Here is a 17392-nt window from a genome sequence, read left to right as displayed (position 1 = left end):
TAATTCTAATGGTGTATGAATAACTTAAACATATTGACTTTTAACTTTTCCAATTATACATTTCCTAGTTCTTCTTTGCCATTTTATAAATTATCCTTGTATTATGCTCGGGAGCCAAACCTGTAGCAATTTTAGGACTGACAATCTCAGTAAGATCTTGTAGGCATCTCCATGAAAAGCATAGGAAATTCACAGGGATCCCTGTATTTGGTCATTCATACACCTATCTCTACATTGACAGCCGGTGACGCAGCTTCCTTAAATAGAGCAATTGTTACATTCATAACAGCAAGGGGAAGGGGGAAAACATAAGCTACAAAGCATTCCACGGGTAACAAGTTCCTTGACCCCTTGTACACTGGTCTTACATCAAGATACTATAAAAAATGTCATATAAAAACAACTGGCCAAATACCAACATGATACTTCTGGAAGACATTACATTTCTGAACAATGTCTAAAAGATTGAAAAATTTGTTAGCGGACACCATCATCACTGCTGAATTCTAGAGTTTAATTGGTCGAGTTCCTAACCTAATTGGGTACACATCCTGCACCTCCTGCGGCCTCTAGAATTTAATTCGTGTTGAGGTGCTCCTAATCTAATTCGGTACACATCCTTCACCTCCTGCTGCTTTTCATGTTCGACCTGAGGGGTCTCTTACAGATTGCCTACGGATCCAGTTTGTGGGAGGCAAAGGCAATGGAGGTCCATTTAGGATAGGCTGCCGCCGATTTGAACAGAACTCATCATCTGGCATCTTTGGATGTTGTTGGCAATTTTCCTGCTCATCAATTCTCATATTTGACATCCCTATATATATATTCTGCTGCTGATTTTGAGAAATCAACTTTTCCTGTATTCTGAGGTTCTGCCTGCTGCATTCGGCTTCATTGGAGTTCTGAACTGACTGAGAATTTGGAAAATCTCTGGGCTTGTGATTTGAGGAACGGTAATAGCTCAGGTCTCGGACAAAGCTTCTCTTGTGCCCTAGAGGTCCGGTTGGCCTTGGCTTGTAAACTGCCTGCAGGGCATTCTTGTAGGGTCTGTCAAGCAATCCTGAGACGTTGGTCTTCAGCTGCAGTGTATTTTTCAGGAGACGATGGGCTGCTGCACCTAGGTGCGGACCCGATCTAGCTACAGACAGCTGTGACCTGGAATCACAGTCCAAGTCATAAAGAGGTAAATTAGATCTGGAGAAATTCAAATTTATATGAGAGAACAAAAGGCAGCAATCTGACTACAAAGACGTATCGCTGCCAAAAATAAAGAGAAACCTGCAACATAGGTACAGACAAAACAACTATCCTAGATTCTAACATGTTCCACAAGGTTGATGCAATATGCTACCCTATGAGTCCAAGTCTAATAATTTTCCTAGCGTTCATAGGTGTAGCACTTACTGCATTCAGTACGTGGAGTCCACGCCATCAGTAAAAAGCAGATGACAGACCAAGGGAACATAAAGAACTAGTGTGTCACACCTGCTATGTGCTGCTGGAAAAGGGGCAAGATTCTGTTAGAATTCTCCCATACCAACATAGAGAATTCAGTGCTCCAGTTTTAATATGCAGTAAAATATTACATGATGAAGATCTGGAAGCCTTTTCCTTGATTATGTAACACAGCAGAATAAGAATCTAAAGAGCAATTTAGTGCAGATTGCTGACAGAAGAATCTTCTAATGACTTTAGATTGATGAGGTCATAACCAGATTTTAATTTGATTCTTTTAACTTTCCTTTCGAGTCTTTCTTTCAGGTCCCCATGCAATATCAGTCATCTTTAGCTTTCCTTGTTTATTTGGATACTTGGTAGAAGGCCAAGGATTGCTAGCACCTCAAGTGGGCTAGATGCAGAGCAAGATCCATAGGTGCAGCATGGCAGATTGCAGTAAATCAGCTATTTTCCCTCTTCGGTTTCATGGTAATAGTTCTGATTTAAGCTTTATAGCAAGATACTCCTACCTATAGTGCCACACCCACTTCAGAAACTTTTAGGAAACTTGCACCCACATCCTCTTTTCTTTTTCCTTTTTCTGTCTCTTTTTGTGTGCGTGTGCGCGCGCGCGCGTGTGTCTGTGAGAGAGAGAGAGAGAGAGAAGATTCTCCACATCCACACTAGCACCTTTAACCGAATCCACTCCCACAGCTGCTCCTGATTTAGGTGATAGATATTAACCATTTAATAAACTTGTTTACTGCTTTGCAAATGATATGGACCTAATCATTTGCCCCTAAAATCCCATTTAAATCCTATCATTTGTTTGTTTCTAACAAAAAAGATTACCTTCTTCATTAAGAGAAGAGAAAGATCAATATGTAGGGGTTGTTTAGTTGTATGTGAGTTTACTAAAACAGAAAATGATAAAACATGAATTTTGTAAAACGTGTTTTATGGGCCTTGTTTCATAAAATTCATTTTTTAGGTTTTATGACTTGCCAATTTTGGCAAAATGGGATTTATAGAAAACAACTAAACAATCATTTCTAGAAAACTCATCTATTTCAAACTTTGTATAAACTTATTTTAGAAGAACCTATCAACCAAACAGTCCCATAAGGACTGTAAAGTGATATCAGGAGGGAGCTTAACCACATAACCTAGATTACTATTCTTAGTTACGCATACTAAGTACAAGAAGAAAGCAAAAGAAATTAATAAATGTCCAAAAAGATAAGATGGTGGAATTTAAAAGGAAAAAATATGATAGCTTTTAGAGATATACGATTATAGGAGGGAAATTAGAATTTAAGGACTGAACCAGCCAAAATGTGGGATCAAATGGCGAAACTGTATTAAGAAGGTAGCTGAAGATGTTTTAAGAGAGATAACTGAGGTTTGGAAGATCATGGGATATATTAGGTTAAATTGACTTGCTAACTTATGTAATAAAAATTATTAAAACTATGAAAATATCAGATGATTGAAGGAGAAGTCTTGTAGTAGCTGTCTATAAGAATAAAGACGAAACACAAAACTAATCTAATTATCAAGGAATTAAACTTATGAGTCACAGTGAGATTATGGAAAAGGGTAGTTGAAAAAAAATTAAGAAAAATAACCACTATATCAGATAATCAATTTGGATTTATGCATAAAAATCAACAATGAAGACCATCTATTTCTTAAATAATTGGTATAAAAATATTTTAAAAAAATCTCCATATAATCTTTATTGATTTAGAAAAAGGTTATGATAAGGTATCAAGAAAAATGATTTGATAGGCTTTAAAAAGAAATTGTGTAAATGATATATTGAAGTAATTGAGGTCAAGTTTGTTAGAGCAGTTAACAAGTGCTAGAAATTGCTGCAGAACAGACGTTTTTCCAGTTACAATAGGCTTACATCAAGGATCAGCACGAAGTCCACACCATTTTGTATTAATTATGGATGAACTCAGCTAATGTTCAAGAAGATGTACCATGGTGTATGTTATTTGCCAATAATATAGTGTTAATTGATGAAAAGAAAACTAGATTAAATACTAAATTAGACTTATAAAAAAAATGAAGGATAAGTGCTTAAAAATTAATAGAAAAAAGACAGGTATATTAATGAGAATGGAAATAAAGACATAGTATTGACGAAGATCGATGGATAAGAGAACCCACCAAGGTTCGCCGAACCGGTACCAAAGGTACCGACCGATGATCGATTCAACATAGTACAGATCTGTACCTTATCATTCCACTTAGGGGTGTACCAACACAAGGAGAGCCAAAGAAAGAAGGGAAGAGAGGGAAGGGAGAGAAAGAGAGGGAGAGGGAATGGGAGGGGTATAGAGAGAGGCTGTGAGAGAGGGCTCGAAAGCCCTCATCAATGAAGGCTTTCGAATTGGCAAAATAAAAGGGATCTCCTATTTCGAAATGAAATAGGGGCAACCCAATCGATGAGAGCTTTCGAGCCCTCATCCATCTCACCTTATGCATAATGGATCCTAAATAACAAAATTGGTCACTCTGTGGACTCCAAGGTCTATTGAATTGTGACAAACCAGCCGGTTCGGGGTGCACTAAGCCGGACCGGTCGGTTACCACCACGATTCATTCCATTGGTTCAAAATGTAAGCAAAAAAATTATGGAGTGAGAGAAGCCAATTTCAAATTGGCAAAAACAAAAATAGAGATTTCCTGTTTTGAAACAAAACATGGGAAACCCCATCAATAAAGGCTTTCAAGCCCTCCCTCCCTCTCTCGCTCCCTCTCCCTCCCTCCCCCTCTTTTCCTCTCCTCCCTCTCCCCCCATGGGAGCATGAAACATGCTTAGGGCTTACATTTCGAACCAAAGGAATGAATTGTGCCGGTTACTGACTAGTCTAGTTCAGTACGCAACAAACCGGCCAGTTCAGCACAATTCAACAAACCTTGGAGCCCACAGAGCGACCAATTTCATTACTTAGGATCCATTATACAAAACATGGAGAGATGGATGAAGATATGTAATAAAATTAAGAGCTGATTGGATGAAGTGGAGAGGTGCATTTGGAATATTATGTGATGGATGCATACTTTGGAGATATAAGGAAATTTTTTATAGAACAACAGTAACGCGTGCAATGTTGTACGACCCAGAATACTGGAAAATAAAGTATACAAAAACAAACCGTATGGCAGATATGAGAATGTTAAGATGGATTTGTGGTAAAACCAAAAATGATAGATTAAGAAATAAATATATTTAAGGAGCTAGATTAAGAAATAAATATATTTAAGGAGCTATAAGAGTTGCACAAATGGACAAAACAACAAAAAATTGATTAAAATGATATGGATATATACAACAAAGATCTAAGCAAGCTCCTGTAATGAGAGATACTTTAGTTTGTGTTGAGAATTGCAAGAAAAGATCAAAACTAACATCAATAGAGATTGTGTGGAAGGATACCGAGAAACTTGGAAAAACATTCCGTTGACCTTGGATAGGAATAATGAGGATCTATGAGGACAACCCCAAATAGTTGAGAAAAGGCTGCATAATCATGATTATGATTTGTTTCCTGCTAACCAGAAACTAAGCCCTCATTTTCATACCTTTAAGTGAACCTTTGTGCCCTTTAATGGTTGTCCTACATCACAAGAATCTCCTAAAATGTTGTGTGATGAGCCTACAAACTAATGCCCTAGCAAAATCCATATAAGATCTAAACCAACAATATGTGATCATAGAAGCAAAATAATCGGGATACCTCTCTCTGCCAGGCTGATGTCGACTATTGTCTTCATGCCATAACACAGGGAATGGTTTAATGTCTTGAGGTTTCAAAACCTGTGAAACAGCAAGATCAGATCAAGTGTTCAACAATTTTCAACAAATAAAAAAACAACATCAAAATAGCAATTAATACACAGAAAGAAGTCATTCCACAGTTCAACTCCAAATAACTCTCAAATCCCAAAAGGAAAAAAAAAATCAAATATCAGCAAGTATGCTCATATATATGTACAACTTATATTCACACTTTTGTATTACACAAATAGCAAGGTAACTGCTTGAAATGAGAAGATTGGACCAATAAATAAAGTAATAACATAAGGATCATAATGGTCCCCCACATGTACCTATACATCATTATCATTGACAGAATATATTTGGATTTGAATAATGAGTGCAGTGGTAAAGGAAACCAAAGGGCACGCACAAGACAACCACTAAGTTAGATGCGAGCATGCTGCTATAGCTTATAGTAATTACAAAACTCAAATGGACTATAAATCCATTATAGCTCAGCCTCGAATGCTCTTGGAAAGCCGAAGCAGCAAGATGACTATATATCATGGTCGGCGGAATCGTCCGGAACCGCCTGGTTCGGGGCATCCCGAGACGGTTCCAGCAACGACACCGAGACCCCGTCGCAAGGGGAGGAAAAAAAAGGAAAAGAAAGAAAGAGCGGGGGAGGGAGAGAGAGGAAGGAGAAAAGAGGCCGCATGGAGGGGGCCTCCGCCTCCTCCGTGCGGAGGCTCCCCAGCTTCGGTCAGCCGGCCTCTCTCCTCCTTCCTCTCCCTCTCCCTCTCCCTCCCGCTCTCTCTTTTCCTCTCCCATTGCCGACCGGCCTCTCTCCTCCTTCCTCTCCCTCCCCCCCCCCCCGCTCTCTTTTCCTCCCTCATGTTCTCCCCCCCTCTACTGTGTCGATACAGGGCCGGCACAGCACAGCGCAGAGCCTCGGCGGAACCGTCCGGTTCGGCGCGTCCCAAGCTGTACTGGCGGCGGACTGGGATGGTTCCGGCAACGAAACCGAGACCCCGTCGCAAGAAGGGGAGGAAAAAAAGGAAAAGAAAGAGCGGGGGAGGGAGAGAGAGAAGAAGGAGAAAAGAGGCCGCACGGAGGGGGCCTCCCCGGCCTCCGCACGGAGGCTCCCCAGCCTCGGTCAGCCGGCCTCTCTCCTCCTTCCTCTCCCTCCCTCTCCCGCTCTCTATCTCTCTCTCTCTCTCTCTTTTCCTCTCCCATTGCCGGCCGGCCTCTCTCCTCCTTCCTCTCCCTCTCCCTCCCTCCCCCGCTCTCATTTCTTCCCTCATGTTCTCCCTCTCCCCCGCCTCTACTGTGTCGATACAGGGCCGGCAAAGCACGGTGCGGAGCCGTACCGACCTATGCCGCCGGAAAACCGGTTCCGGGCCCGGTACCAGCACAGCAGACGTTGCTATAGATCATTTTAATAGTGTGGATTTCCAATTTAGAGATTTCATCACTTATTTTGCATTGGCAGGATTGAGACATTGGTCGTCTTGGAAGATAATATAAAGATATGTGAAAGAGAGAAAGAGAGCGCACTAAGTCTTAGACTACAGTCTGATTCTAGTAACAAAAGTAATAGGCATTGCCATTTTAAAAAGAACCTAAACCATATCAAGTTCATCATGAGCGGCAAACAAGGTGCCTAGTCAATCACATCTGGATGCAAGGATTGCTCAAACTAATTAGACAAAATCTGGAAGACACTAGGAGACAAAAACTTGATGAAGAGGGAAAAAGATAGAGGGCATTGGATCAAAACAATATCTAAGAGAAGATCAAATCAATCGATGGCATCAAATCAATGTAAAGGCCAATAAACAGAGAGGAACAAGAGAAGAGAAAAGCTTGGGCCTCTTCCAAAAGCATACAATATGGCAATGAAGAAATGTTGGCATTGGATCAATTCAATATTTAAGAGAAGATCAAATCAAGCAATGACATCTAATCAAGGTAGAGGTCAACAAACACAGAGGAACAAGAGGAGAAAAGCTTGGGCCTCTTCCAAAAGCATACAATAAGATATTGAATAAATATTTGTAAATACCCAAATTCTAAATTCAGCACGTAACCACATTTCCATGTACTCCTTGTAGATAGAAACATTTCCTTCAACGAAGCCCCATTTCCCAAAATTTTGCTCTTTTAGCCATCTACTAACCAAATAAACTTGTATCAGACATTAATAGCAATTAACACTACACCTAATTTCAACTAATAGTTTTAGATGGTAACAGCGCAAAATTAAGTTGGCATTAACTCGTAAATATCTTTGGAAGTGTTGTTTTACTGTAGAAAGTAGCAAGATATGCTACACCAGTACTAGGACCCATACATGTTGCCTGGCGGTACGATATGATACGGTACCATGCCATTCCATTCTGGGTCCGTATCAACACAGCACTACCGGGTGAGGGAGGGGGAGAGGGAGAAGAAGAGAGAGAGAGAGAGAGAGAGAGAGAGAGGGAGAGAGAGGGAGGGAGAGAGGGAGGGAGGAGAGAGATGGAGAGAGGCCAAGGGAGGGCTTGAGATGCCCTCGGTTCCCCTTTTTTTGAAGTGAGGTTGGCAAGGCATGCCGACTTTATTTCACGAAGCCAGAATAAAAAAAGGGGCCTCTGCACCTGTTCCGTTTGAAACAGAGAACAGAGACCGCTTCCTGCCCTCCCTCAACCTCTCTCCACCTCTCTCCTTCTCCATCTCCTCTTCCCCCGCCGAATTTCTCGAACTAAGGGGCGGAATTATGCCGGTCCGCCCACTACAGCTCAATATGCCCCGAACCGGGCGATTCAGGACAGTACAGCATTCCATGGAAAGTAGCATCTACCTAGCATATTAGCTCAATTAATATTCAGTTTGAAAATTTTAAATCGAAAAAAATCCACCAACAATGTTTTCGATGTAATTTTTCAGACCTTCATCCAAAATTTGTAGTTAAATAAATCCATTCCATCACACTTAAAGCATTGCAGAATATGGGATACATTAGTATGTCTTTGCTGATAAAGCATGATATTAAACCATGGCTATACAGTACATGTACATGGTCGGTTTTTTCTAGTACATAATACAAGAAAAAGTACTCTGCATGTTATTCAGTAAAAGAAAAAAGAAAAATGAACATACTATATTTCTGGACTATGCAGATATCAAAGTTGCAAGCCTCCAAGAACAAACATGTGAGAGAAGGGGGAAAAGCCATCTCATATGAAAACTAGCTATTTGTTCAAACTCAGTGAATCGGTATGTGCTTTATGTTTAACAACATAAATGATATTTATTCTTGGGATGGAAGAAAGTATGCTTTCTTACTTTCGATGCATGATTGCAATAATACCAAAAAAATCATTCTATAAAGTCAAAAAGATATTGATCTAAGATATAGAATGTAGAAACATATTGTTATATACTACAATTTGGTGCAATTATCACAATTAAAAGCAAGTCCAGTTGCATGGCTCCAAATCCCAAAAGTATTCAATTCTATACTTCTATCATTCACAATCAATATTTATATTAAAAATAAAAAATGACATATTTCCAGAAAAGAGCAGATAACTCAACAGTGATCATGTTCAATGTTTGCTTCCAAGTTTTCTTGTGCAAATATAAGAATATACTGCTTCAGAAGTACCTTTTCAGGTGTGATCACACCTTCAGGAGGTTCTGGAATATGCTGGTGGTATGTAGGATTAAGATAAGTGGCGTTCCTACATCATAGAAGCAAAATGAAACAAAAGCAACTGAGAATTTAGGAATTGACAGTATCATTTTTCTTTTACTGCTGCAAAGTAGACGTTGCTGAAAACTTACAAAACTTGGTTATTTTCAAGACTGCTCAACCCTTTCACCGGTGCAAGTATCGTTACGCTGTAAAAGTTCCTCTCACATAGACAAAGGAATCCATTCATTCCATCACTGCACCAAAGTAAAAGAAACTGTATATTTTTGATAAAAAAAAAAACACTTACATATAAGAATGTCAGTAAAATAACAAACAAACATCGGTTACTGACCTAACACCTGCATCAATCGGAGTAATTGGTGCTTCTTGAAAAGAAAGCTGATAGCACATCTGATATAGTGTATAAATTTGTGAAGCCAAAGGATGATTTATGTAAACATAAATTATATCAAACATCATTGTGTTCCGAAACTTTTCTTCCTCCTGTGTGAGCTCAAAAGATCGAATACATCAGGAAACATATTAAAAAACTAAGGTGGTGTTTGGTTGCAGAGTCAGTGGAGGGATATCCCTTGCAGTGTTGAAGGAAAAGGCCTATGCCATGAAATAGGCTTGGTTGATGAATAATTGCAGGGAATAGGTGCAGGAATAGGCTGCATTTAATGTGCATTGGCTTTGCGATGGTTTGGATATTATTACAAAAATGAAATTGCCCTCGCACCTTTTTGAGTGTATATAGAGTGGATAAGGGAAAAATGGTAATTGAAGGGAATAGGTTTGTCCCTATTCCATGGTATGTCTATTCCACCACCATGTGGGGGGATAACCCCCCCGCCCATGGTATAAGCCCCAATTCTTTGGTGTTTGGCAAGAATTTGGAGGGATATCCCCCCTCTCAACTTTTGAGGGATAGTCCCTCATTTACTGTGCAACCAAACACCGAAGTTAATAACAAGAAAGGATATAGAGTCATCACACTCCTCACCGTCAACGTATCCTCAAGCTTCTTCGTCTCAGCAAGTAGACGTCTCTCATCAATGAACGGCAGCTTGGCAACACCCTGAGTTCAATGAGATATTGAAGCACAATCATTTCCTCAAACATCAATTACCATGTGCAAAAAGGAAAAATGAATCCATAAGTGCAGCTGACCTGCCATGCAAAGCGTTTACCATTCATGTCTATTTCAAAATCTGTCAAAAAGAAAAAAATATAAAACTTTTAGGCTTGCAAATTTATTGGGTAAAATAAAAGGAGAATAAAATTAGGTAGATATAGAAAAAAGAAGCTCAATTATATAGCTATACCATCGGGATAAAAGGAGCTTAAAGGTGATTTTGGATTCATCATCAATGCTCCATAATGCTTGGGCAATGCATTTGAACTACACAAAGAGAAGATAAATCATCCATGGAGAATTGCAATCCCAAATTTATCCATGTAATTACACAAACTTTCACTCAAGCCTATGCAAACCTAGCAGCAGGGAGTGTTCCCATTAGTTGATCAAATGGTTTAAATGGCTGTCCAAGGAAAAAGGTGATCTCCAGATCGGCCAAACCTCTAAGATCAGATGCAAATGGAGCATAATGGTATGGGTAGAACCTGAAAACATATACAACACAAATCTAAAATTATAATATAAGTTAAAGCTTTGGCTGCATAGAAACAAAGAATAACCACTGCAATAATATTTGACAAGTTTCACCCAAGTGACAGTAAACAAACGACTTGTTTGAGACTACAATGCCCTCACATTCATTATGGACAATGGTGAAACCCCCCAGGTAATCATAGCTAAGAGAAGAATATTGAGATGGGTGCAAGGGGGAGAAAATGCATAAATCAGTTCTTAGATATATTACAATTCAACTTACCACTGCCATGAACAGACACCTTGATAGTAATATCGCATGATCCAGCAAAGGCCTTCTACATAGCACTGGACCTGAAAACAGAACACATCACCATCAATCTATCAAATGATGGGAAACAAAATATTAGCATGTCTTCCTTGAAACACTCTTGAAGTTCTCTATCCTGTTCCCTAAGCAGGCATGACTGTCCCTAAATGACCTGTGCCGCCGCTAATTCACGAACTCCATCACAAATCTAATTTTAAGAGTAATACTGAATATAGATGCATACAGCCGATAGAGCACAAAAAGATCCCTAATTATTCATGCTGCTTCACAGATATAAGAAATAATAAATAATTAGCTCAAATTTGCAATTAATTCTAACAAGATATCAACGTAAAACAGCCGATAGAGCACAAAAAGATCCCTAATTATTCATGCTGCTTCACAGAATTAAGAAATAATAAACAATTAGCTCAAATTTGCAATTAATTCTAACAAGATATCAACGTAACAAGCAATAATAAATTAATTTAATTTGTCAATAAAATCAGATTAGATCCATGCAGTAGTTGATGCCTTTTACGTCCCAACGCTCTTAAAGCAGTTATAGAGAACAATTAACTTGAACATGGAAATAATTCGTAAAATTGCTACTGTACAAGAGTTCAGGATGAGCATAAGACAGAAAGACAAGACTCAAACAAGAACATAAAGACTAACAGGTTAGTTCATATATTATTCATTTATAGTTCATATATTATTCAGGAGATAGGATTTTGTGTGTTTTGATGGTGATCTCAGGGTGGACAGGTTCTGCCCTCCTGTCTGAATAACTTGAACATGGATAAGTATTTTAATCTCAAATTTTATCTGGAAATTGTTAACTCGTGGATTATTAAACCTGCAAAATTTGAAAATTTTTGTAGGACATTTTCTTAGTCAAATTAAATCATTAAAGTGGTCTGACATACAGGGAAGGGCTGAACAGAATACTAACTTTTAATTTGATTAGAACCTTACTTATACCTCGTATTTTTTTGGTGTCATTGTTGCTGATATTCTAGTAGCCATGTTTTGCTTTGAATCCAAAAAAAATCAAGCATTAATTAAGAACGAAAATATGGAAATTGGTAGATTGATGCAGCTGTCCACAGAACAAGACAGAATATGAAGCCTAGATGAGTCCTTAATTATAAAATGTGATGATTCAGGATTTTCCTATAGGAAGAAACAAAATTTTTAAATGGATCAACCATTAGTGATATAAACTTGGGAGATGGAATTATCTAGATTAATCATGAATAAAAGATATTATTACCAAACATGAACCAAAACCTTTGGAAAAATATTATTACCAAACATCATCTCCACAGGACCTTTTATTTGAAGAAAAAGAACCATTCCAGAACTCTTATTCTAAAAGACACATCTATGGATGGAACATAGATATAAAAGAAAGAAGCAACAACAACAAGAGAAATTAGCTCTTAAAAAATACAAAAGAAAACATCAAACAGACGATGTCAAATGCTACAAATGTGGTAGGTTTCGGCATTATGCAACTAATTGCAGAATCAAAAGAAAAATCAATGAGGTGCAAGTTGATGATCAGCTTAAAGCCCAACTAGCTAAATTAATGCTAAACTTTTCTTCTGAAGAAAAAGAAAATAAATCGAATGAAGTATCAGATGAAGAAGAGCTAAATAAAATCATCTCTTCCTGTTCTTCCTCAGAATCAAACTCTGCAATAAGGACTATTGGAAATCCATAGTAAAAATGAAAGGATTAAATGTCTTAACCAATAGTCAAGAAGAAATCTTTAAAATATTATATCAAATTAACGATAATAATACAAATAAAAAGTTATTAAAATTTTTATTGGAGAAGAACCCTAATAAGGGAGAAACATCTAGACTAGTACTACCTAGTCCTGGCTATCAATTAAGTGAAGTTTTAAACAGATTTCATGCTTCTCAAATAGAAGAGAAACCAATTTAAATAGGAGATTTAAAACAAGAAGTTAATCAATTAAAGATAGAAATAACTCTGTTAAAAATTGAAATAAACAAATTAATTCTAAAATAACAATTCTAGAAATCAACAAATTGAATCTAAGCTATCACCCCTAGATGATCTGAAGAAGAATAAAACTATTATTCTTCAGGAAACAGATGGTTTACCTGAATATTTCAATATATTAAATCAGGTAACTTACCAAAAATGGTATATCAAAATTACTATTGTTATAAATAATAGTTACGTTCCAGAGAACATAGTTGCACTTGTAGATAGCGGTGCAGACTTGAACTATGTTCAAGAGGGAATAATCCCTACAAGCTATTTTGAAAAAAAAAGCTCAAACACTTACTGCAGCAGGAGGCGGTAAGTTATCAATAAAATTTAAATTGTAAGATACTTACATCTGTAACAAGGATATTTGTATTCAAACATCCTTGATTTTAGTTAGAAATCTAACTCAAAGTATTATTTTAGAAACCCCATTTCTAAATGACATCATGCCTAGCATTAAGATAGACAGTACTGGAATATATTCCATGAAACAAGAAAAACAAATAGTATTGCCTTTTATAACAGATCCACAAACAAAAGTCATAAATGAGATCAGGAATATTCTTATCAAAAAGAAAAAACAATTAAATTTCCTCCAACAAGAAATTAATATTTTTGACATTCAAGAAAAACTTAAGGATCCTCATATTAAACAAAAAAATTAAGGATATAGAAGATCAATTTATTAGCGAAATCTGTAATGATCTTCCAAATGCCTTTTGGAATAGGAAAAAACACATAATACCTCTTCCATATGAAGATTCCTTTAATGAAAGGAATATTCCAACAAAGGCTAGACCACCACAAATGAATCAAGAATTCCTTGACCTTTGCAAAAAAAGAAATAGAAACTCTTCTAAATAGAGGATTAATCTGAAAATCCCAATCTCCATGGAGTTGTGCTGCATTCTATGTAAACAAAAATGCCGAAAAGGAACGAGGTGTTCCTAGATTAGTAATTAATTATAAACCTCTAAATAAAGTTTTAAAATGGATTAGATATTCATTACCTAACAAAAAAGACCTATTAGATAGACTAAATGAGGTTGTAATTTTCTCAAAATTTGACCTAAAGTCAGGATTCTGGTAGATTCAAATAAATTAATCTGATAGATATAAAACTGCATTTACAGTTTCTTTTGGGCATTTCGAATGGAATGTCATGCCTTTCGGATTAAAAAATGCACCTTCTGAATTTCAGAGTATGATTAATGAAATTTTTAATTCATTCACAGACTTCACCATTGTTTACATTGATGATGTTCTAATATTTTCTAAATCATTAGATCAACATATAAAACATCTTAGAACATTTAAGATGATTACAATACATAATAGGCTAGTATTGTCAGCTCAAAAAATGAAATTATTTCAAACCCAAATAAGGTTTTTGGGACATAACATTAAACAAGAAAAAATAATTCCTATAGAAAGAAGCATAGAATTTGCATCCAAGTTTCCAAATGAAATTCTAGATATTAAACAACTTCAAAGATTTCTTAGAGGCTTAAATTATGTCTCAAATTATTACAAAGATTTAGTAGAAGATACTGCTATTCTTTATAACCGCCTTAAAAAAAATCCTCCACCATGGAGCCAGTAGCATCCTGCCATGGTAAGAAAAATAAAATCAAAGGTAAAGAATCTTCCTTGCCTATCTTTATCAAATCCTAACTGGTTTAAGATTGTAGAAACTGATGCCTCCAATCAGGAGCGGCCCAAGGCGAATTCGGTGAATGAGGCCTTTTTTTTAATAATAAAAAATTTTAATAAGTACAAAATACTTAAAAAAACGATATGAAAATATATAGCTGTTAAGTACACTATTTCTAAAGATAGACAAGAAGCCTCTTCAGTTTAATCTAATTCTTGAATGGAAGCACGGAAAAGTAATTACTCTAAAAGAAGGGCCATGAAACTGATTAAATAACTAAGATAATGCTTGGCAATACTGTTTACCATGTCAAGCAAGGGCAGACTAGGAAAAGGTTATCCCATGGCATTCCATGGTCACGGGTAAAGGAAAGAATTTGTCCAGAAAGGGGCCTCTCTATAAGAGAAAGTCGGGGCATTATGGGAAATTCACTCATCTAATTAATAAAAGTCCCATCCCACCATCTCCCCTTCAAGTGAGTACCCAAGCAGCAACTGCAACATCACAGCACAGCAGCCATCCAACCCCCTCCCTCCTTTTCTCTCTCTACCACCCAAGAGGGGAGAAGAAACAGAGAGGAGAAAATTAAAAGAATCTCCACCCTCCAAGAAGTCCATGTCCAATTCCCCTATCTTTCTTCCTGGTGGCCCAGCTGGATCAGGTCCATCAGGAGTAATGTAAGGGAAGGAAAACCAAGACCAAAACCAAAAAAGAGAAGGGATGAAAGATAAGAGTGGCTTCAGACGTGTATCAAGCCAACCAAATCCCTCCTCTCTCTCACCCAAAACAAAACTACGGTCCCCAACTTCCCAAATTGCCCCTCTGCAGGCCAGGAAACTCTCCACCTCCCTTCCATCAAGGGGGAAGACTCGTAGCCAGCACCTGTTCCCGTTTTATATGGGGCCTTTGCTTCCTTTTGGCCACAGTCAGACACAGAAAACAGGGTAAGGAACATCCCTCCCCTCCCCCCCCGCTCTCTCTCTCTCTCTCCCCCTCTCCCCCCTCTCCTCTCCTCTCTTTATTTCATCGCAAGTCGGTGCCTTTTTGCCTTCTCCCTTCCTTCTGTGGTTATCTTCTCTTTGCCTCCCGGAGGCTTTCCTTTGGGCCGAGGCTTTAGGCGACCGCCTCGGTCGCCTAAGGCTCGGGCTGGCCCTGCCTCCAATATCGGTTATGGTGGAATCTTAAAGCAGCTAGATCCCAATCTCAATAAAGCGATTTTAATCATGTTTACTTCTGAAAAATGGAATTCCACCCGAAAGAAATATTCTATAATTAAAAAGAAATGTTATCTATTGTTAAATGTATTTCTAAATTTCAAAGTGATTTGTTGAATCAGCAATTCTTGCGGAGGATAGATTGCAGTGAAACCAAGTAAATCATAGGAAAAGATGTAAAGAATCTAGTATCCAAACAAATCTTTGCTAGATGGCAGACACAACTATCTACTTTTGACTTTAAAATAAAATATATTAAAACAGAGAATAACTCTCTTCCTGGCTTTTTGACTAGAGAATTTTTGCAGGGATGATTCCTCACAGAGAAAATTATACCCGAAGAAGAATATCTTCCCAAGGTGGTAGGGGACGCAACAGCAATCCGCTTCCCATGAGTACAAGCAATTTGCTATTTCATACAGAAAGAAGACCACAATTTGTGGATTTAGCAACCTATCTTAATATGAAGAAAGTTCAACAACAATTTGCTGATAATAGAAGAAATGATACTTTTATCTCATCTTCATCGAAGCCTACGATGAAAGTAGTACAAGAAAATATTGTTGATACTACTTACTCAAAAAATTTTGCTGAGCATATAATAATGTACCTGGGTCAATCAGACATTCGAAACATGAATGACCCATGATTCATACGTCAAAAATCATAGTCAAATGCATAGACCACAGGAAGAAGGAATTCTTTCAGAATTTGATGAAGCACCAAATATCTCTATTAAAGCTGCTTCATCCATGTACTCATTCTCATCCACTCCAGAACATGACAACAAGTTCATTTGTCTAGCCGGAAAATCACAAGACCTCAACGAAGAAGAACAGTCTCCTAATACAGCAGACATGTGGGATCAACTCTCATCCAATGATAGGCCCCAAAGAAAAGGAGCTGCCAAGAGCAATCCCAACAAAGGTAAAAATCCAGCACAGTACAAGGCTTGTCTGCATCAATTATTGTTGTCAGATGTCGCAATCAAATTGCGGTGGAATACAGAGACGACCAAAGGAATCCACTTTCGGGGCCACCAACTTTTGCTAAAGTAACTTTATTAAAGCCGCTTTCGACTTTAAACAAAAGTTTCTCTATCTTATCCTGACAAGAGGCATCTTCCAAGAAGTCATCATCAACCTTTTGCCAGATGCATTGAAGCTTCATCGTGAAGGAAAGCATCCTTCACTAAAGCAGATTGCTTTTGAGACTCAAAAGCAGATTGCTTTATGAAAAGGACATTCCTTTGTTCAGTGAAGGATGCTTTCCTTCACGATGAAGCTTCAATGCATCTGGCAAAAGGTTGACGATGACTTCTTAGAAGATGCCTCTTGTCAGGATAAGATAAAGAAACTTCTGTTTAAAGTCGAAAGCGGCTTTAATAAAGTTACTTTAGCAAAAGTTGGTGGCGCCGAAAGTGGATTCCTTTGGTCGTCTCTGTATTCCACCGCAATTTGATTGTGACATCTGACAACAATAATTGATGCAGACAGGCCTTGTACTGTGCTGGATCTTTACCTTTGTTGGGATTGCTCTTGGCAGCTCCTTTTCTTTGGGGCCTATCATTGGACGAGAGTCGATCCCACATGTCTGCTGTATTAGGAGACTGTTCTTCTTCGTTGAGGTCTTGTGATTTTCCGGCTAGACAAATGAACTTGTTGTCATGTTCTGGAGTGG

At 37.9% G+C, this 17392-nt stretch overlaps 1 protein-coding gene across 4 annotated transcripts in view; it reads right to left on the bottom strand.

Moving 5' to 3' along the window:
- Window positions 1-244: 244 nt before the first annotated feature.
- The window catches only part of LOC103712565 (5'-3' exoribonuclease 4-like), a 35290-nt gene continuing 18142 nt past the window's right edge, over window positions 245-17392 (bottom strand). The window contains exons 13-23 of one of the 4 annotated variants that reach the window (XR_005513126.1): window positions 10790-10860; window positions 10389-10517; window positions 10220-10296; window positions 10065-10105; window positions 9898-9972; window positions 9244-9395; window positions 9041-9145; window positions 8862-8937; window positions 5190-5269; window positions 1405-1498; window positions 1105-1155 (exon numbers count right to left, since the gene is read on the bottom strand). Coding sequence is in view for 2 of the 4 variants with exons in the window: in XM_039129443.1 (XP_038985371.1) it covers window positions 639-1155; window positions 5190-5269; window positions 8862-8937; window positions 9041-9145; window positions 9244-9395; window positions 9898-9972; window positions 10065-10105; window positions 10220-10296; window positions 10389-10517; window positions 10790-10860 (1323 nt within the window). In the remaining 2 variants the exon portion in view is untranslated. Of the gene's footprint in view, window positions 1156-1400; window positions 1499-5189; window positions 5270-8861; window positions 8938-9040; window positions 9146-9243; window positions 9396-9897; window positions 9973-10064; window positions 10106-10219; window positions 10297-10388; window positions 10518-10789; window positions 10861-17392 lie in introns of those variants that run through there. The other 3 variants (XR_005513127.1, XM_039129443.1, XM_039129444.1) reach the window with 3 other exon arrangements.

This window comes from Phoenix dactylifera, chromosome 8 (assembly GCF_009389715.1).
Source record: "Phoenix dactylifera cultivar Barhee BC4 chromosome 8, palm_55x_up_171113_PBpolish2nd_filt_p, whole genome shotgun sequence".
Lineage (NCBI taxonomy): Eukaryota > Viridiplantae > Streptophyta > Magnoliopsida > Arecales > Arecaceae > Phoenix > Phoenix dactylifera.
This window is presented reverse-complemented; position numbering and strand designations above follow the sequence as displayed.